At 49.5% G+C, this 21,566-nt stretch overlaps 1 protein-coding gene across 1 annotated transcript in view; it reads left to right on the top strand.

Moving 5' to 3' along the window:
- The window catches only part of TRIOBP (TRIO and F-actin binding protein), an 84,577-nt gene that overhangs the window by 9,889 nt on the left and 53,122 nt on the right, over window positions 1–21,566 (top strand). Inside the window, 6 exon segments of the mRNA XM_074267251.1 lie at window positions 879–1,044; window positions 1,969–4,645; window positions 6,022–6,139; window positions 9,680–10,924; window positions 12,856–12,954; window positions 16,473–16,610. Of these exon segments, the coding sequence (XP_074123352.1) occupies window positions 879–1,044; window positions 1,969–4,645; window positions 6,022–6,139; window positions 9,680–10,924; window positions 12,856–12,954; window positions 16,473–16,610 (4,443 nt within the window).

The raw sequence follows: 21,566 nt of genomic DNA on the forward strand, positions 1-21,566 counted from the left end.
ACTTTGCCCTGTGGCACCTGAGGAATCAGGGCAGGTAAAACTTAGAGGATCTTAGGCTCATCCTTTTTAAAGAAGAAAGGAAGCTCAGAGATCTTCTAGTCTAATCCCTTCATTTTACAGATGGGGAAATTGAGGCTCAGAGTGTGACTTGCCCAAAATCACAAAGGTAGTAAACGTCAGGAGTTGGATTGGATTTGAACCCAGGTTCTTAGGTCTGAACTTCTTCACACAACACGATGCAGTCCTCAAGGGGTGCCTAGGTTTGACCTTGTGATCGAACAAAATGATTACCCCAGGAAAAAAAAGTCTAGGAATTTATTTCTTTCCAGTTTTTTCATTCTTTTTTTGTAACTAGGTATATTTTTCCATTTAATTTTTCAGATTTTTAATTTAGATTGGTATGTCTTACTTTTTATATCCATCCTTACTTTCAAATATATCCCCTCTTGCATCTATTATCCACCAAGCCAACCCTTCTTAAAAAGAATTTAAAAGCACTTCAACAAAACTAACCAGAACATTACTCGAGTCTCTACACATGTCCCCCACCTCTGTGAAAGATCATAGGATCCTAGATCTGGAAGAAACCTGAAAAGCTTTTAAGTACAACTCCTTCATTTTACAGATGAGGAAACTGTTCAGGGTGACAGAGCTAAAGAACAGGGATGAAATTTGAACCTTCATTTTTCTGATTCCAGTGCTCTTCCCATTGTGCTACACTCTTCTGAAAGAGAGGGTCATTTTCTCATCCCTTCTTAACACTCCAGGAGCCCTAAACTCCTAGCTTAGGCATTGCTCCCTAACCCCATGAGACCCTGGAATCAGGGCTCCTTGGAAGCTGCCCCCTTCCCAATCTCTCACTCCTTGTGTCCATGCAGGACCTGGATGCTGTCGACTGGCCCAATAAGGCCCGGGACTCTGACGGGCTCATCATGATGTTTACCAGGCATCAGGAGCGTGCACAGGCTGACAGTCCCCGGAAGGCTCCATTCTCCATTTCTAGGGCATCAGCCTCAGGTGATACTCCAGGACTAAGGAGGGAAGGTAAGTTCTCTTCTATCTCAGGCTCAAGAAGTCCTTCTAGTGGGGGGAGATGCCTGAAGTGCCTTTCTGAAAAGGGAAGAGCTACAGGATTCCACCTTGGGTGGGTGGTTCTAGATCAAGAAAGGAAATTTGGGGGTTCAGGAGCAAAGAATTCTAAATCTGGGGAGGATGTCAGAAGCTGACAAAGCCAGACTGAGCAGGAATCTTGTGACATCATCTATGAGAAGTAATCACTATGCCTTTGGGTTCTACAAGATTTTAGGAGAATCACTAGTTCATATGGATCAGGAGACAGTAAATGTCAGAGCTGAAAGGGGACTTAGAACAAGCTATATCAGAGATGGGAAGAGCCTTAGGAAATGTCAGATCTGGGAGAGAGCTTCAAACAGGGAATGTGAGACCTGAGAGAAGCCTTAAAACAGGGAATGTCAGAGTTGAGGGGCCTTAGAACACAGGTGTCGGGGCTGGGAGGGGCTTAGAACAGAGGATGTCAGAGCTGGGAAGGAGCTTAGAATAGGGAAGGTCAGAATGGGGAGGGAACTTAGAACAGGGGATTTCCAAGGAAGGAGGGCCCTTGGCAAAGAGAATATCAGTACAGTCTCTCTCTGAAGATCTTTCCAACTCTGACATTTTCTGTTCTAAGGTCCTCCTCTAAATCCTATGATCCTAATATAGGAGACTGTTTATAGATGTGGATAAAACATGAAGATGGTGAAATCAGGTCAGCCTCACCTGCTAAGATGGAAGAACCATATTCTAATCTCCTGCCTCCCAACCCAGACTTCAGCAGCTCCACAGTGAGCTAGTGGGGCTCTTTACTAAGAACTCACCAGGGTAAAAGGTGTTAGCTCATCAGTGATAAAGCTCAACGCCTTACCTTGTTGTACCTTTGGTGTTCCAGTGTCCCCCCTCTTCTTTTTCCAGATTCTAGTCATGGGAACCAGAGTTCTAGGGAGAACCGGGTTAAGTCTTGTGGGGAGAGTGGTTACTTCTCCTTGGAACGGAACAAGTTGGATTCAGCCCAGACTTCCCAAAGTCTACAAAGTGGACTTAGAAGTATATCACGAAACCCTGGGCCTGCAAGATCTATATATCATGACACACCCCAGACCTCAACCCTGCAACGATCCAACCAACAGGATGCTACCAGGTCTTCATCTCCCCATCGATCCAGCCAACGGGACACTACCAGATCTTCATCTCCCCATCGATCGACCCAACGGGACACTACCAGGTCTTCATCTCCCCATCGATCGACCCAACGGGACACTACCAGATCTTCATCTCCCCATCGATCGACCCAACGGGACACTACCAGGTCTTCATCTCCCCATCGATCCACTCAACGGGACACTACCAGGTCTTCATCTCCCCATCGATCTACTCAACGGGACACTACCAGGTCTTCATCTCCCCATCGATCGACCCAACGGGACACTACCAGATCTTCATCTCCCCATCGATCCACTCAACGGGACACTACCAGGTCTTCATCTCCCCATCGATCCACTCAACGGGACACTACCAGGTCTTCATCTCCCCATCGATCGACCCAACGGGACACTACCAGATCTTCATCTCCCCATCGATCGACCCAACGGGACACTACCAGGTCTTCATCTCCCCATCGATCGACCCAACGGGATACTACCAGGTCTTCATCCCCCCATCGATCATCGACCCAAAGAGATAGCACCCAGTGCTCTTCTACCCAACGAGACAACCCTAAACCCTCTTCTATCCAACGAGACAACCCTAGACCCTCTTCTATCCAACGAGACAACCCTAGACCCTCTTCTACCCAACGAGACAACCCTAGACCCTCTTCTACCCAACGAGACAATCCCAAGGCTTCCTCTCCTTCCCGGCCCACCCCAAAGGACAATCCTCGAGCTTCTTCGAGCCAACGAGATAATCCTCGAGTTTCTACTGGAGACAACCCTGGCACTTTTTCTTCTGCCCGATCCATCCAGCGGGACAATCTTCAGGCTTCCTCAAGCCAACGGGATAACCCCAGAACCTCTTCCACCCGAGACAATCCTTGGTCTTCCTTTCCTGCCCGGACTATCCCAAAGGATAACCCTCGGGCCTCTTCCACCCAGCGGGATAATCCTCGATCTTCTTCTATTCAGCGAGACAATCCTGGGTCTTCCTCTCCCACACGATCCAGCCAACGGAACAACCCCCGGACCTCTTCTCCTCACCGCACTAACCGTGACATTCCTTGGGCCTCCTTCCCCCTCCGCCCAATCCAAAGTGATGGAGCTCGGACTTCTTCTCCAGCACGCTCCAAACAGAGCGAGGTCCCCTGGGCCTCCTTTCCTCTCCGGCCAGTCCAGGCTGACAGTTCCCGGACCTCCTCTCCCACACGCTCATCTCAACTTTCCTCCAAAACCAGCCAACGTGACACTCTAACTCGGGGTTCCAGTTGCCAGAGCGGCCCTCGAAGCTCCACCCCACCTCTCTCTTCCACACGTACTGCCTCCCAGACCTCGTCCCTCTCACGTTCCACTTCCCTCGATTCTCCTAACCCCCCCTCAATCGTGTGCATCGGGCACCGAGATGCACCCCGGGCATCCTCGCCCCCCCGAGTCTCTCAGCATGACCCATTCTCATTCTTCCCTGATCCCCCTGATGATGAGAGCCAATTCCCCCGTCATGAACCCCCCTATATCCCTCCAGCTGTCTGCATTGGGCACCGTGATGCCCCTCGGGCCTCCTCGCCCCCTCGCCACTCCCAACACGACCCCTTTCCTTTCCTCCCAAATACCTCAGACACTGCAGAGAGCCAATCTCCTCAACATGACCCTCCCCAGATGCCACCTCCCGTGTGCATCGGGCACCGGGACGCCCCCCGGGCCTCATCTCCCCCACGCCAGTCCCAGCAAGAGCCTTCTCTCCTCTACCAAGATCCCCCTGGAGCTAGCTCTGAGAGCCTGGCTCCCTCCACAGGCTCTGCGCACGAACCCCCCCACATGCCACCCCCTGTGTGCATCGGGCACCGGGATGCCCCTCCCTTCTCTTCTCCCCCACGCCACGTTCAGCATGACCCTTCCCTCCTTTACCAGGATCCCCCTGGGGCCAGCTCTGAAAGCCTGGCCCTTTCTGTGGATTCCCAGCACGAGCCCCCCCAGCTCCCCACTCCTGTATGCATTGGGCACCGTGATGCCCCGCTTTTTACTTCCCCTCCACGCCAGGCCCACAATGACCCTTCCCTTCACAACCAGAACCCCCCGGGTGCCAGCTCCGAGAGCCTTGTCCCTTCCATGGACTCCCTCCACGACAGCCTCCAACCCACCCTCCACGTGTGCATTGGGCACCGAGATGCCCCACGAGCCTCCTCCCCCCCCCGCCACTGGGACCCCCCAGGGGTTACTAGGTATTCCTACCCCCAGCCAGGGCCCTCTGGCTCCAAGGGGTCTGGCAATGGGGAGGGCAGACATAACCTGGAACGGGAGGAGTACACGGTATTGGCTGATCTCCCCCCTCCCAAGAGGATGAACCAGAAAGAGGCCATGGGCAAGCCGAATGGTAGTGCCAGTGACCGCACTCGCAGCCCTGGGCGAACGGAGGTGGAGCGGATCTTTGGATACGAGCGCAGGTGAGCCCTCGGGAGGGCAGAGTCTGGGCCATCCATCCGGCCTCTTTGCCTCCTCAGAACAGAGGTAAGCAGTCCCAGGACTGAGCTGACCTTTGAGGATGCTACGGGAGGGAGCTCTCTCTCCAGGACGGAAGGTAATAGTAGCTATTCTCCCTGTGTGGAGAACTGGGCCAGGGGGATGTCCTACATCCCTGCAGGAGGGTGCCAGAGCTAGGGAGATGAAATAAAAATCCTCCTCTTAGGTTCAAAAAATCAATGAGAGAAGGGCAGCTAAGGGGTACAATGGATGGAGCGCTGGCTCTGGAGTCAGGAGGAGGATCCAACTTTGCTTCCCCGCAAAAAAAATCAACAAGAGAAAGTTGGAGGGGGAATAGCATTTTAGCGGATGACGGATGACGGATTTAGCGGATTGTGATCAATATGATCAATATGTATTTTATTTACTACAGAGCAGACACCATACTAAGCATTTTACAGATATTATCTCACTTTATCTTTACAACAACCCCGGGAGGAGATGCCATGTTACAGAGAAGGAAACTGAGGCAGGCAGTGGTTAAGTGGTTTCTCCCAGGTCACACAGCCAGAGAGTGTCTGAGGCTGGACAGGGGTTCAGTCTTCCTAACGCCCGATGCTGATTGGTCACTAGTATGACAAGGCAGCCTTCAAGGCTGGCTCGAGTTCCACATTTAGAGAGCAGACCCCCCTCCCCGACCCTGCTCAGATCGCAGAGCGAGCATCAGGCACTAATTGAGCGCCACATTTTAAAGGGAGCCTGGGTAAATTGAAGCCCAATCACAAGGGGCCTGCATGGGGAAGGCCTCCGGACCACATACCATAAGAGGACTGATGGAGGGATGTTTATCCGAGAGAGGGACAGAATGGAAAGTATGGATTATCCCGCTTGGCCCTGAAGGGAGCCAGGCTCTCAGAACCGGGACCTTGGGGAGGAAGTGGCAGGCAAAGGCATTCTGGCTTGATGTGAGGGCAAACCTCCTCATATTGAAAAGTCACAAGTTTATAGGAACCTAGATTTAGAGAGAATTCATTGTTCAGAGGGGGAAACTGAGGCTCAGAAGTGTCCTATGATCCCAGCTAAGAAGCCTTTAAAGTGGAGAAAACAGAGATTAGGGAGAGGGGATAGGATCATAGACCCAGAGGTGAAGAGGACCCCATCCAGCCCAATGAGAGGGGGCTCTGAACACAGAGCCTAAGTCACACAGCCCCTGCCTGCCCAGCTGGGCAATGGACTCGGGTAAGGTCACTGAGAAGCAGGGGGCTAAGAAGGGGGAGGGTAAGAGGAGGGGCTGGACAGAAGGGTGTTGGAAATGGGCCCTGGCAGGTCCTCAGAGATTGTGGCTCCCCTTGGTTTACAGGAAATCTGACGCCCTGGAGACATACCAGGCTCTGGAAGCCGGGAGGTCCCAGAAAGGTGGCGGGCGAGCATCAGGGCAGCTTCAGCGCAGACAGTCCAGCCCAGCCCTGTGCCGAGAGGTGAGCTGTTGCCCAATTCTTCCCCCCCTCCCCACCGCATGTGCCCCTCATATGATCACAGTATCTCTGGGGCAATCAGTATCAACACTGCGTTCTTGAGAATGGGGGATGAGGGATGCAGGGAAAGGCAGGGACACATTTCCAGTGACTATTGGAGGTTAAGGGATCTCTCTTTCTGGGGTTCCCACACATGTCCTCTTCCTTCACCTGGGGCAAGATCTGTAGTGTGTCCAGGACCCTGGGGCAGCCAGAGTGGGGATGGGACCCTTGGCGAGTCCTCTCCCTTCCCATCAGTAACTAGAGCTAGCTGGGTTCTTGACCACCAAGTCTCTTTGGTTGGAAGGAGCCTTCCATGGCCATACTAATAATGACCTCCATCTCTTGAGTCCCATTGAATGGTATTGTTTATGAGCCGTAGATTCTCACTTGGTCTAGACCCCCACTCTCTCCTGGCCAGGGAGAGTGCCTCCCAGTGAGGGTAACGTGATTGAAAAAAAGGAAAATCATCAAGAGATGGGGACCTGCTGTTAAGGGGCAGAAAGTCCTGTTTAGGAGCACCTTCTTAGCTTCTCGGGATGAAATGGATGGACATGGGAGCACTTGCACTGGTCTGCTCCCAGATAGAGAGCCAAGAGCTCTAATGGCTAATGGCACGACTTTAAGTACTCACTGGGAGCATCCCAATGGCCCTAGCATCGATCCTTCAGACCACCAACCATGTTAAAATAGAGTCAGGGTCGTGTAGTGGAAGCTAGCCTTAAAGTAAGGAAGACAAAGATTCAGATCTCACCTCTGCCACATGTCAGTTGTGTGGGTCACTTAAAAATAGTTCGGGGACCCTAGGGGGTCCATGAGACCCTTTCAGGGGATCTTCAAGGACAAAATGATTGTCATACTAATATGCTCTAATTTCTAATACAGTAGCCCATAATAATAATAAAATGTGTTAATTTCCAGTATCAGTAGCCCATTTAAATAAAAGTTTTATGTAGGGGAGGTCTTCAAAAATTTTAAGTTTGTAAAAATGTCCTCAGACCCCAAAATCGGAGAACCATTACTTTAATAAGTTACAGAGAGAGAGCCTATCTGCTGGGTTGTAGTATGGACTTTATATGGATAGATGGAGTTTCCTCATTCCTTATACCAACAAAAATCACAAGCCCAGTCCCTCTTGCCCCTAAAGGAAAAGGAAAAGTTCCCATCAAATATCTAAGAAGATGACCTAGAGGCTAGAACAGAAGATATATGTGGATATATATTCCCATATACCAGACAGCCGGACAAGCAACAAATCCCAACACTACAAATACAAGCTTCAAATTATTGCGAGAATTCAACAAATCAGTGATTCAGGAAATACAACGTGACTCCAGACATGGGCTGCTCATGGTCACCCAGGTCGATCCACAAAAGATATAAGGACAGTGTCTTTAACGGATGTCACCCTACCAAAGATTGATAATCTCCAAACTCCATGGAATGAAAAGTTTTCAAAATAGAGAGACCCAACAGATGAAAGCAAAACTGGTACCGGAGCAAGAAATGGTCCACATCAAGCTCATCATCCTATCTGCAATGGGAATGGTCCTGAATGTGCTCATGCAATTACAAATTACAGTCATTTTATCCCCTGGGCATTTATCCACATAACATTAGGCATAAAAGAACGCTAGCAGGACAAGTTGTCCCAGCATAATTTCTAGGTGAACCTCATCGAAAAAAAAATGAGATAATGATGGAAATCTGGACAATGTGATGGACGAGAGAATCCTCCTGGAAGCCAGGCTTCTGATACATTCAGACAATTTTCTTGACTCCTCAGTGTTTGCAAGTTGCAAAAGGATGCCGCTGTGTACTGGAAGAAGGAGTTTCTGGGAGTTTGCTATAACAAACTTGCCAGTTTATATATAACTATATGTTATATATATATACAACTGTTATATAAATATATGTTATAAATATGTTCTAGTTATATATGTGTATATATATAACTGTAATATAAATATGTTATAAATGTTATAGTTATATATGTAACTATATATATTATAACTATATATATATAATTACATATATATATATATATATATATATGTATATATATATATATATATATATATATATATATATAAAACAAAGTCCAGTCCCTAACTTTAATAGTCACATATTTATGTGATTATTAAACATTAAAGATTAAAGAATAACAGCAGGAGAATGGTTTGTTCCAAGACTATTTCTACCTGAACTCAATTGACAAAATAAGGTAACAATAACAATAAGTGACTTTATATAGCTAAACCCTCATTTGAGTCCTGAAACAACCTTGATAGAGAACTCGTCAGTGAGGAAATTCCCTCCTCTGATGGAGGTCAGCACCTTTTTCTGTGCTTTATAGTCTTGGAACTGTCTGAAGCTCAGAGTGATTGAGTGATTTGCCCCGTCACACAGCCAGGATGAGCCAAATGCTGGACTTGAACTAATCAAATCAACCAATCCATCAATAAGCATTGATTAAGCTCCCGAGAAGTCTCAAGAAGTCCCAGACACAGTCCCTGGTGTTGGCAATAGAAATACAAAGGATGAAATAATCCTCACTTGAAAGAAGCTTCTATTCCCAGACCTTTCCGGCTCTGTCCGTCATACCATGTGCCTCTCACCACAGGTATTTAATAGATGAGGACACTGAGGATCAAATGAATGAAGTCCCTTGTCTAAGAAGGTGAGGTAGAATTCTAACCTGGGTCTTTGGGATCTCAATATCTGATTCCTTCCTTCTGCTCAAGATCACATGGCTTTTAAATGTGAAATCAGGATCTGAACGCAGACTCTGACAGCCTATGTCCTGTCCCATATAGGACTACATTCAAGGTTTTGCTTTAGACCAGAGGTTCTTAATTTTTTTTTCTCTCATGGAACCCTTGGGCAGTCTGATGAAGCTTGCAAACCTCTTCTCAAAATTGCATAAAATTGCATAAAAATATAAATTTATAATATATATTAGTATTAATTAATTAATCAATAAATTAACATATAAATATATTATAACAATATGTTATATTATATTAAATAAAATTGATTAAATCTATAAATAAAAGTATAGGAACACATAATTTATATGTATATTATATAAATTGCATAAATAGATAAATTTATAATATAGAAATATAAAATAATATAGAAATATGTTATAAAATATATTTACTATAAATATAAAATAAATATATAAATAAAATAAAATTATATGAACATATTTATATGTATATTATATAAAATTGTACAGGAAAGCAGTTAGATTAAATGCAGTCATAAAATCATAATTTTTTAAAAAACAAGTTTGCAGAGCTCAGGAAAGAGTCCCTCTCTCAACTCAGCCGGCCCCTCCTGGGCAGGGTTCGAGTCAGGAGGGGGAACTGGGCAGAGTGGTGGCTTCCCTGTATCCCAAGTCTTGCCAAGATCCTGGGCTCTGAGCCCTCAGCCTGGAGAAGGGCCATTTGTCTCTCTATGTGGTGCCCACATCTCACCTGCCTTTCGCCCCATCCTCAGGTTACCAAGAAGCCCCCCCAGACTCCAGAACAGACTCGGAGGAGGGAACCTCCTCACACCAAGAGCCCCGAGAGACGTCCCGAGGGAGACCGGCGGAGCAAAGGGGGCTCCGCGCCCCCCAAGAATCTGGTCAAACTCCCAGAGAGGGAATGCAGAGCCCGGGGTCAGCTTGTGCACTCCAAGAGCCTAGACATTCCCCCCGAGAACGAGCGACCGGGCCAGAGGCAGCCTCGGGGTCTCAGGCACTTGGGAAAGTCAATGGAGGAGGACTGGGGGCCTGCAGAGGAAGCCTCCGTCCCCAGGTCTCCCAACAGGCACTTGGAAAGGGACAGGGGAGGCCCGGTGCAGGCCTATGAAGAGCGGGGCCTGGAGAGGGACTTCCGAGGCCAGGAGGGCCACTCCTGTACCAGGGCTCTGGACATGTATCCAGACAGCGAGTGGAGAGGCCCCACCAAGGAGATCGTGGGCTGCTGGCGCTCGCTGGCCGAGCAAGTGTGCTGCAGGCGGCTGGAGAGGCTCCGCCAGAGTGGGCAGCTGGAGGACTGGGAGGAACTGGCCCAGCCCGGGAGGGCTGAGTGGGACTGCAATGGCCTAGGGGAGCTCAGCCCGCCCCCTGTTCCAGAGAGGCCCGCCAAGGTGTCCTGGGGAGGCCTGGGGGAGCTGCCCCGATCCCGGAGGCTGGAGAGAGCAGATGAGATGGACTGGGGAGGCCTGGGGGACTTGACCGTCCCTCGCAGGCCCGAGAGACCCTTGGATGTGGACTGGAGGGACCTGGGAGAGCTCCCTCATCCTCGTGGCCCTGACAGACCTGGGGGGACTGACTGGGGGAGTCTGGAGGAGCTGCTCAGACCCAGAAGTCCCGACTCCTACCGAGAGATGGACTGGAGGGCTAGGGGGGAGCCCAAGTTTACAGAGGGATCCTGGCTGGAGAATGGAGGGGCCAGGCCCCCCAAGGACACCGAGGAGGCCCCAGAGCGGGAGTGGCAGAGCGCCTCGGAGCCCGCGGGGCTGGTGATCCATGACAGGCAGGCAGAAGTGAACGGGTACAGTCCCGGGGAGCGCCTCCTCAGCCCCATTCCTTCAGTGGAGGAAAACGGGGCCGACCTGGGACAGCCAAGCAGCTCGGCCCCATGGCCAAAGAGCGGAGTGGAGAGCTTTCAGAGAGCCGTGGAGGCAGCTGGCCTGCAGGAGGACCAGGACGAGATGGCTAACAAGCTAGCGTCCGGCCCCCGCCCATCTCAGGAGGTAAGCCGGAGAACGTCAGGGCTTCGTCCAAACCCTTTCCCCGCCCCCCAGGGTCCTTCTAGAACTCCTAGGTCCCGGCTCCAGGAGTGGTGATTTAATGAGGTGGTCTGGGGTAAGCCACTGGCCCAATCTGTGCCTCAGTTTCCCTCTCTGGACACTACAGGCTTATGGTTGCAGCACACCACCCTCCCTCCCTCCCTGGGGCCCAATTAGCATACCGATGACATTTTAGTTTCCTTTTAATTCAACAAAAATGTGTTTTTAAATTTTTAAAATTTATAATGGGTAACTTTTGTTGTTTGAGGTTTTTTAACATCACTTTAATTGACTGGCCACTAGGTGGCTCAGTGAACCAGCCTCAGACTCTGGGCAAGTCATTTAACTCGTCTGCCTCAGTTTCCTCAACTGTAAAATGGGGATAAGAATAGCACCTACCTCACAGGGTTGTTGTGAGGATCAAATAAGAGAATATTTGTGAAGTGCTTAGCACTGCACTTGGCACACAGTAAGCACTTAATAAATGTTTGTTCCCTTCCCTCCCCCCCCTTTTTTTTTCCTTCAAATTGATCCCTCCCTCTTCCCCTACCTGGAGCCATCCCTTGGAAAAAGTAATACAAAGCATAATTTAGCAAAACTAACCAGCATATCACAACACAGCAACACAACCCACACCCTATCTCTTGAGGGTCAAAGTTGATCATTGCAGTGACACAGGATTCATTTTCCCAAGAAGCATTTATTAGATGCTTACTGTGTGCTAGGTACCCAAAGAAAATTGTCCCTCCATCCCCTTTGCAGAGTTGTATTCTGCTAGGGAGAGACAACATGTAAATAAGAAAATGTGACATTTAATATGATTGATGTGGAGGACGATTGTTACAGGGATGGTGGAGGGCTGAAAGGGACGAGGAAAGGCTCAGGTAACGATTTGAAGGGAGTCACGAGTAGACTCTGGACACGGAAGGTCAATCCACATGAGGAACTGGAAATAGGGGGGTATCAGAGCTGGATATTTGAAGGGCTTTTCTGTGGGGGAGGGATAATTTTGTTCCATTTGACCCCCAAACAGCAGAGCTGGGAGAGGAGGGGGACAGAATTACAGAAAGGAAAAACAATCGGAGCCAGGAGCGGGGTGCTCATGAGGTAGTGAGTTGCCCATCGCTGGAGGTCTTCAAGTAGAAGTGATCATCAAGACCCCCTACAGCATCAACTCTGTGATTCTCTGAAATACTTAAGATTTGTCGGCACGGTTCCTCTAGAGCATCTAGGGAAATTAAAAACCCTAAAGGCATTTCTAGCAAATAATTTTTAAGGCTGCGCTCATAATCCTCCAGGGATGGTGAGCTTACTACCTCCCATTCCACAGCTGCCATAGTTAGAGTTTTCTTACTTCAGGCCTAGTGGGGCCTGAGACAGCTTGGTCTCAGGAGGGATGAGGGGATGTACAGATGTGGATGTGAGAGAGAGAAAGAGACACAGAGATAGAAAGAGAAATAGAAAGACACAGAGATAGAGACAGAGACAGAGAAGACCAGATGTAAAGGCAAAGAGATACAGAAAGACAGAGACAGAGAAACATACTGAGAGACTCTCTGTATGAGACAGAGACCGAGAGACAGAGAAAAAGAGAAATGAGGAGAGGAGGAGAGAGAAGAGAGATTGAGAGGGAGAGGGAGGGGTATTAGACCCATTTTACTGATGAGAAATCCAAGAATCCCAGGATCACACAGTTAGAGCCGAAAAGTCACTAAGGCAGTCCCCTCATTTAACAGACAGGGAAGCTAAGTTTTAAAGACTCAAGACTCAACACTGAAGGAAAGTGAGTATGGCTCATCAATGATTAACCGGCAAGAAGCCCAGTGGCCGTGGCAGCTTCTGCCCTGCCCAGCAGGCCTTCCCTGGCCTGAGAACGGTTTTCTCTCTTGACGTAGCCTGAAGCAGAGAGCAGCGTCCTCCCTGAGCCTGGACCTCCGGGAGCAGCCGCCGGCCAGGAGACCCCCTTGGTGACCGAGCAGGAGACGGCAGACACGGTAGTGGGGGCCCTGGCTTGGGGAGGGGAGCAAAAGGGAGACATGGGACGGAGATGGGCCGGGTCCTTCCAGAACAAGGGCTCGCTCTTTGGGCCCTACAATTTTTAAAAATATTTTAATAATTATCTCAATATCATTCGTTTCCTTTGAACTCCCAAGTATTTACTGCACACAAAAACTCGATTCTAAGAAGACTTCCAAAGATGCTATCCAAGGGATGTCCGTTGCCCAAAAGGTCAAGGACCCCTGGTCTGGATGGGTGGGGTGGGGAGCTGATTAGCCCTACCAAGGTGATGATGTCACCTCCAAAAAGGGGGGGGGACTACTGTGGACAGGACGCTAGCTCTGGGGTCAAACAATAGCCCTGATTTCCAATCCAGGCTCAGCTACTTGAGGTGTGACCTTTGGTGGTTCACCGCCTCAGTTTCCTCCTCCATCAAACGAGACAAGTCTCTGAGTCTCCTCTAGCTGGAGGCCTGGGCCCCTGTGATTCTGGTGAACCCTCATTGAGCAGCTGCTTGTTTAAGTGTGTGCAAACAGCGCCAGGGCAGAGAGCAGTCACAAAGCTTAGCTGGGACTCCATCTCCTGCCCTCATGGAGCTTATGGCCTAATGGGGTCTGTTAGATTTCTTGAGCTTAACTGAGGTTCAAAGATGGCGAATTGTAGAAGGGAACAGGTGTCCCTGACCCTCCTGCCGGGACCATCTGCAGAGCAAGCCTGGACTGGGGAGGGGCAGTCCTGACTGACACCCCCTGTTCTAAGCTCCTTCCCAGGCCTGATACTCTCTGTTCTAGGCTTCCTCCCAGTCTGACATCCCTTGTTCTGAGTCCCCTCACCCCCAATCGGGATGTTCTTCATTCTAACATTCCCTCCCAGCTCTGCCTTTCTTTGCTTGTCACTCCATCCTGCTACCCAGGACTCCCCAACATCCTCTTTTGATCTCTGTGGTTATTGCTTCACACTTCCTGGGGCCCACCTTTGGCTAGGCCCAAGTGCAGAGCCCCAGGGACAGCTGAGCTCCCTTTCTAGCAGAATCAGGCTATGTGGGGTGGAAGATGGGCAGGGGGGAGATGGTCCCCAGGAAGGCAGCATCAGAGGGCCAAAGGGAGCCCTCTCCTCCCTCCCACCCTTTGCCAAAAGAAAGTTCCCCTGGTCCCCTACAAAGGGAAAAAAAAAAAACAAAAACAATCTCCCCCTCCCATTCACTGCAGGCTACAGTGGATAGAACGCTGGGCCTATAGTCTGGAAGACCCAAATTCAAATTCGGTCTTAGGTAGGGACTAGCTGTGTGAGTCTAGGCAAGTCACTTATAAGATTTCCTTTTGCCAGGGGGCAGCTAGGTGGCGCAGTGGATAGAGCGCCAGCCTTGAATTCAGGAGGACCCGAGTTCAAATCTGGTCTCAGACACTTAACACTTCCTAGCTGTGTGACCCTGGGCAAGTCACTTAACCCCAGCCTCAGGAAAAATAAAAATTAAAAAAAATTAAAAAAAAAAAAAAAAAGATTTCCCTTTGCCTCAGTTTACCCTATTGCCGTGACAGGGAGTCACTGAAATTCTGAGACTCAGTTTCCTCATCTGTAAAAAGAGAGGGATAGGCTAGATGACTTCCAAGAGCCCTTTCAGTCCCAAAGCTAATGCTGTTGAGTCTGGATAAAATGGGAATAATAACAGCTCCTACCTCCCAGGGTTGTTGTGAGGCTCAAATAAGATATTGTATGTAAAGCACTTTAAACATTAAATTAATAGATAAAGTGATGATGATGATTATGATGATGATTATAAAAACTCAATGGGGGCAGCTAGGTGGCGCAGTGGGTAGAGCACCAGCCCTGAAGTCAGGAGGACCAGAGTTCAAATCTCATCTCGTCTCAGACACTTCACACTTCCTGGCTGTGTGACCCTGGGCAAGTCACTTAACCCCAGCCTCAGGAAAAAAAAAAAAAAACCCTCAATGTCCACAAAGGGGTCTCTGTCCTAACATCCTGAAAGGTATTCAGATTAGGAGAATAGTCAGTCACAGTAGGGCACACCTGAACACCTCCTCCCCCACCTTTACCTCCCTCAGGGAGACTGAGGCTGACTCTCCTGAGTTCTGAGCTTCAGTGGGCGCAGCTGGCAGGCAGTCTGGCACCAATATGTGGAGGGTGGTGGGAGGGGTCCGGGCTGCCCAGGGAGGGTGCAGTGGTCCACTCTGGGAACAGTGCAGGTCAGGGCGACTGTGCTGATGAAGAAGGACTAAGGCCTAGAGGAGGTCCTGTGCTTCCTGCCAGGGTAGATGGAGAGACCCAGATGGGGGTGGGGGTGGGGAGGGAGAAGAACAGACAGAGACAGGTAAAGGGAGAAGGGGAAAAAGAGATGGATATCCAGAGACAAAGAAAGACAGAAGGGGAAAAAGAGACAGAGAAAGAAACAGAGAGAGAAGGGGAAAGAGACAGAGAAAGAAAGCAGCAGAGAGAAAAGGAGACAGACATTCAGAGACAGAGAGAGACAAGGGAAGACAGAGAGATAGAGAGAAAGAAAGAAACAGAGAGAGAAGGGGAAAGAGAGAGAGACACAGAGACGGAAAAAGGAGACAGAGAAGAGAAAGAGAGATAGAGATAGACAGAGAAAGAAGGGGAAAGAGAAAGAAAGAATATAAAGGGAAGGATCTGTGATTTTACCAACTTAAGAACGCCTGCTTCTAGCCCAACTAAGACTATTAGTAGAATACAGTTCTAATGTTGGAAAGGACCTCCAAGGGTGCTTACCACAATACCTGGCACATAGTAGGTGCTTAATAAACGTTTATTGATTGAACTCAGAACTTCCCGATTGCAAGCCCTGAGCTGTCTAGCCACAGTGGGCCATCTCTGGATACCTCTTGGCTACCACACCATAAGTCCCCTCCATGCCTCTCCCAGAATCCTGCCTGACTGAGCAACAGATCTGTGGCTTCATGGCATCTTTTCCGTGGCTCCTCTCCCCTCCCCCAAATCTCCTATTTGTTGAAAATTCTGTTTCAAGCATTTGGCTTAATTAAGCCTTAGCCCCCACAAAATGTGGTCTCCAGCCATTTATAGAGAAAAGGATTAGAATTAGGATTTCATCAATTAAAAGGAAAGCCCAAGTGAGGGAACTCCTACTATTGCAAATTGCCACTCTCTTTAATTTAGAGGTTTAGAGTCTAGAGAACTGAGAAATCTGGGGATTTGCCCCTGGAGCCAACAGTTGTCAGTCAGAACTTGAATTTGGTCTTCAAGGCCAACTCTATCCCCTAATTCTCTATCCTCAGTCATTTATGCTATAGTGTAAATGACTTCTAAAAAGTGCCTATCTTTGAACAAGGTCAACGGGACCCAAAGAGGAAGTTCCTGAGGGTCCCAAGTGTTTTGGGGAGCCACTGAGGGCCAGGGAAAGCGCTCAGCAAAGAAAACTTCCCTTACTCCCCAGTTTTTTGCTGAGGGCAGACCCTGCCCCCTCCCAGAGTGGAGGCTAAGAGAGCAGCCACCTCTGGACCAACTTGACCCTGTTTGACAGGCAGACAACGTCCAAGCGAAGGGAAAGGCTGTGAGCCCCTCCAAGGGCCGACTGGTGACTTCATGGCGCATGCCCGGAGACCAGCCCACGCTGTTCAACCCGTTCCTGATTTCCCTGGGGGTTCTCAAGTGGCGAAGGGTAGGCTGGCCTCTGGCCTTGTGGGGATGGGAGGGGATGGGCTAGGGATGGACGTCCAGACCCTAAATATCCGAGCTTTAACAGGGAGCAAAAGGGGTCTGGAAGTGGGGCGTCTGGGCCCCTGCCTTTGGCCTTGAGAATAAGGTTCCATTCGGGCCCAAGCCAGACCCGATAGCCAGCACCAGAACCGCAGTCAGAGGCCCCGATTCCAATCCCCAATCAGTGTGACGCGGCGGGGAGTCACTGAAATTCTGAGCCTCAGTTTCCTCATCTGTAAAAACAGAGGGTTGGGCTGGCTGACTTCCAAGACCCCTTTCAGGCCCCAAACTAATGCTCCTTGGCCATTGAGTCTGGATTCAAATCCTGCCTCTGTTTACCCCCCACGTGTGACTTTACTGGGTCTGTTTTCCTGGATCAGTGACTGTGAACCTCTATTATATTTCCAATCCTGAGATTCTGCTGCAGCCAGTTAGGAAGCTTTCCCTAAGGCCAGAAAAAAAAGTCAGGGTTATTCCCCTCCTTCCTCTCAGGCCTCCCAGGTAGGGGAATGGAGCGGGGAGAAGGGGGGGAAGGAGAGCCGTGGGGCGGGCACCCCACCCAGCTGACCTCCTCACCCCCATTTTCCAGCCAAGGAAGGCCAAACTGGGGATCTCCATGGAGGGAAGGGCAGAGAAGACACAGCTGATGGGATGGGGGTGGGGAGGGGGCAGACTCCAACCTGGGTCTGGGCCAATTCTATAAACATCTGGCCTTATGTAATCGTTCCTGCTCAGGGAAGGCTGTAAACACTCAAAATGGACGTTTGGAGCGTCCTTGAGGGAGGAGAGGGACAGGCTAGCTTTGCGAAGAGTTTGTTTTCTTCTCATTAAAAAAGGAGGGGGAAAAAATGAAATCAGCCCGTTTCCTGGAGCAGGCTAGCCCCCGAGCAGATGTTCGGCCTCGTGGGCTCAAGCCTGGACAGTTGTATCTTGGGGATGACAGAACATCGTGTCCCTTGCCCTGGATTTAAAGCCCCTCGCTCCCAGCCTTCCCCAACCTTTTGGATAAGATGGCAAAGGTCTTTAATAGGCAAATATGTTTGGGGGGAGACTAGGACATAAAAACCTGAGCAGGGAAGAGTCTCTAGTCCCCTAGAACGGCAGTGCTGGGGGATGGAGGCCGGTTAGTGAAAGATGGAGGATGGAAGAGGCCGATCACCACGTGGCAGATGGCCCTAATAGTCAGGTGGGATTTGAATCTGGGTCTCGGGGTCTCAGAGTCAGCAGAATTCTTTTCAGCTCCCTCCAGGAATGTGCCCCATCAAGTTAGCTAACAGGATAAACAGGGCGGGTACCTTCTTAGTGTCACAGGATATCAGAGCGAGAAGGCCATGGAGAGGTCATGGCATTCACACCCTCCCCATTTACACCTGGGGAAACTGAGGCTCACATGGGGGTCTGTAGGCCAAACTATTTAGAGTCTGTTTCTTGACCTGAGCCAAGAAAGAAAAGGCCTACTTTCTAGCCCTAGCTCGAGCACTCGTTAGCCGGATAAACTTGAGCAATCTCGCCTCCTCCTTTGTGGCCCTTTATTTCCTCATCTGTGAAATCCTCTGTGAAATGGGAGATGACAGAATCAGATCTAGAAAGGGTTTTGGAGGTCAGCTGGTCCAACCTCCTAATTTTACAGAGAAGGAAACTGAGGCAGAGGGAGGTTAGTTGACTTGGGATCCTGGCTTCAGAGGACTCAGACTTCTTGCCTAAATCCTCATTTTATAGACCAAGGTCACCCAAGTAGGACCTTGCAGACAGGTCTGGATTAGAGTAGACTTTCAAGGGCTCTCCAAGTTGGGAAAGTCCATCACCCAGGCCATCTAGGACACAGATCCATCAGCTAATGGCCCCATGTCCCGAGGGTGGTTGGAGGGAAAGGATGCTGCAGGGTCAAGAGAATCTTGGCTTAGCAGCTGGCTGGAACGGCCCTTGGAGATCCAGGAATCTTCCCCCAGGAACTGAAAGGAGCCTCAAAGGTCTCCAAAGAGCAGGCCCGAGGGGAAGCCAGGTCCATTAACTCCAAGGCTGCTTCTTAATTCTAAGGTTCTTCCCCTAACACCATCCCGGGGTGTGGGAGAGTTAAGGGCGCCCACTTCCTTATTTGTGTCAGAACTTTCTGAAGCACTTTTGTTCTAAGCCCCCTTCAGTCCTGACACCCCCTGTTCTAAGCTCCCTCCCAGCCCTGACATCCCCTGTCCTAGCTTCCTCCCAGCCCTGACATCCCCTGTTCTAAGCTTTCTCCCAGCCCTGACATCCCCTGTTCTAAGCTCCCTCCCAGCCCTGACATCCCCTGTTCTAAGCTCCCTCCCTGCTCTGGCATCCCCTGTTCTAAGCCCCCTCCCAGCCCTGACATCCCCTGTTCTAAGGCCCCTCCGAGCTCTGACATCCCCTGTTCTAAGCCCCCTCCCAGCCCTGACATCCCCTGTTCTAAGCTTCCTCCCAGCCCTGACAAAGCACCCTTCACCTCTAAATCTCTGATCTTCAGGCAGTCAGGCATGTACATACACACTCAGGTACACGTCTCTTGCCACCCTGAGGGCAGGCTTCAGGGCACACATGACTTGAATCCCGTCAACTCCCGACCAGCTCCCTTGCTAGCGCTCTCCCATCAGCTCCTTCCCGGGCTCACCCTCAGCAGACACCTTGTAAACCTCATTCTTATACACACCTGCCAAGAGAAGCCTGAGAGGCCCCGGGGTCCCCAGAGATGGCCCAGACAAGAGTGTCACTGCAGGCCCGGACAGGCCTTTCACCAAGCAGGGAGCGTGCACACTTATGGCTCTGGAAAGGGCAAGTCCCTTCCCTTGGCCTCACTTTCCCTTTCTTTAAGATGAGGGAGTTGGGCTAGATGAGTTTGAGAGCCTTGGGTTCTAGGCTTATGCCCGCCTGACCTCCCACTTCTACCCCATGGTTCCTCTCCCCAAGTTCTCCAAAAGAAATCTAGGATTTCCAGCAGACTAATTCACACTTAGCTCTGGGCCAGGCAAGAAGGAAATTAGCCCCCAAATCTCAGAGGTGTCAGAAACCAAAACCCACTTAGCTTCCTCAGAACTTACCTGATCTACTGGGGGGTCACAGAGCTAGTTAATGACAGAGGCTGAATTCGAACTCAGGCCCAGTGCTCCGCAGTCTGTAGTTACCCTTCTTAAAATGCAGCACCTACTAGTGACCCAGGGCAGAGTGGAGCCAGATCCCCGCCTCCTTATTCATAGATGCCTTGCCTCTTGGTGCAGCTTAAAGTGAACTTGCACTTTTGCTTTCCCTGCCATGCTCACCCGGAGCTGGCAGTCTACTCAGATCTCTGGATCTTTTTCATAGATATAGTTTATCTATAGCTAAACCTCCTTGCTGTCATATTCTCTGAACCCCCTTGAAGACCCTGATGTTTCTCTTAAATTTCACTTTGTTGGTCTCATTTCAACATTGTGGCCCTTCCATTTCTTCCCTTCTTCTCTCTCCCCCAGTTCTCTGTCACCCACACATCTGATAAACATGTCAGATCAAATTGCTAAATAGCACTGGCTTGAGGAAGCCATCAGTGGCTCAGTGGACTCAGGAAGACTTTCTGAATTCGAATCCGTCCCTGGGAGTTTACTAGCTGTGTGATCCTGTTCAAGTCACTTAATCTGTTTGCAGGGGAAAAAAAAAAAAGGCAGACCAATCTGCTAAGAAAATTCCAAATGGGGCCATCAAGAGCCCCAGTAGAGACTCCTTCCGGTGACCCAACACTAATTATCAGCCCAGGCACTGAACCAGTTCTGAATCTGCCTAACTGTGTTCTATCCTTGACCACATCTGTTTATTCTGCCCATAAAGATGGCAGGGGAGATTTTGACAAATGGTATCTGGTGTCTGCCCCGTTCCTCCGGCCTACCGAGCTAGTATCCCTATTATTAAAAGTAAATGAGGCTGGTCTGGAATGACCTGCTGTCGATGGGGCCACGCCGACCCCGACCCACAGCCATCCCCTTTTCTAGGTATCCACAGACCTTAATAACATGGTCTGCAGTTTAAAACCATCTCTTTAATAACATGTCCCAGAGTTCTGGGGAAATCAAGGTCAAGTTCATTAGCCTGCACCAGGCAGACTCCATTCTTTCCCCTTGAAAACCAGGCCATTTATTCGCTAGTCCTGTGATCCCTCTGCTATTCTGGATGAGTTGTTGTTGGTTTTTTTTTCTTTCTTAAAAAAAAAGAACAAACAAACAACTTAAAAACAATCAACAAATTTTTCTTTAACAAAACAAGATTTAAGACCCCTCTGAATAGTTGAGCAAAATAGCACATAACAGGAACTAAGAAGGATTGGACATGGAATGGGCCCACTGTTCTCCCACTCCCCTCTTCTCCAGACTCAAGTGAGCAGCCCATTAGGCGATGCTACCCCAACTTTGAGATAGGGGTCATCTGGGTCACAGAACTAAAAAATACATCCAGGGTAACTCAGCCTTCTTATTGCCTTCTTCCTTATTTGGTGATTCAATTCCCTCTCTGCCATTTTTCCTCTGTCTTTTCGAGAGCGATATCAGGTTGTTGTGAAAAGGAGTGACTTTTTTTTTCCACTTGACGCAACTCAGGTTAAGTGAGTTTTGTAGGGTCATGCCACTGGGAAGTGCTAAGTATCTGAGGTCACATTTGAACTCAGGTCCTCCTGCCTTCAGGGCTGGTGCTCTGTCCACTGAGCCAAAGGACTGACTTTTGACTTCGGTTCAAATTCTAACTCTGTACCTATGATTTGTATGATCCTGGGCAAATCACACCACTTTTCTGGGTCTCGGTTTCTCATATATGTCAGACTAAATGACCCGAGGCTCTTTCTAGCTCCAAATCTATGCTTCTAAAACAGAAATAAAATAGGATTCAGGGAGTTCTATCTTCTTTCCATAATCCATTTTTACCATTAGATCCTCTTGCCAAGTTCAGG

Source organism: Sminthopsis crassicaudata, chromosome 5, assembly GCF_048593235.1.
Source record: "Sminthopsis crassicaudata isolate SCR6 chromosome 5, ASM4859323v1, whole genome shotgun sequence".
NCBI lineage: Eukaryota > Metazoa > Chordata > Mammalia > Dasyuromorphia > Dasyuridae > Sminthopsis > Sminthopsis crassicaudata.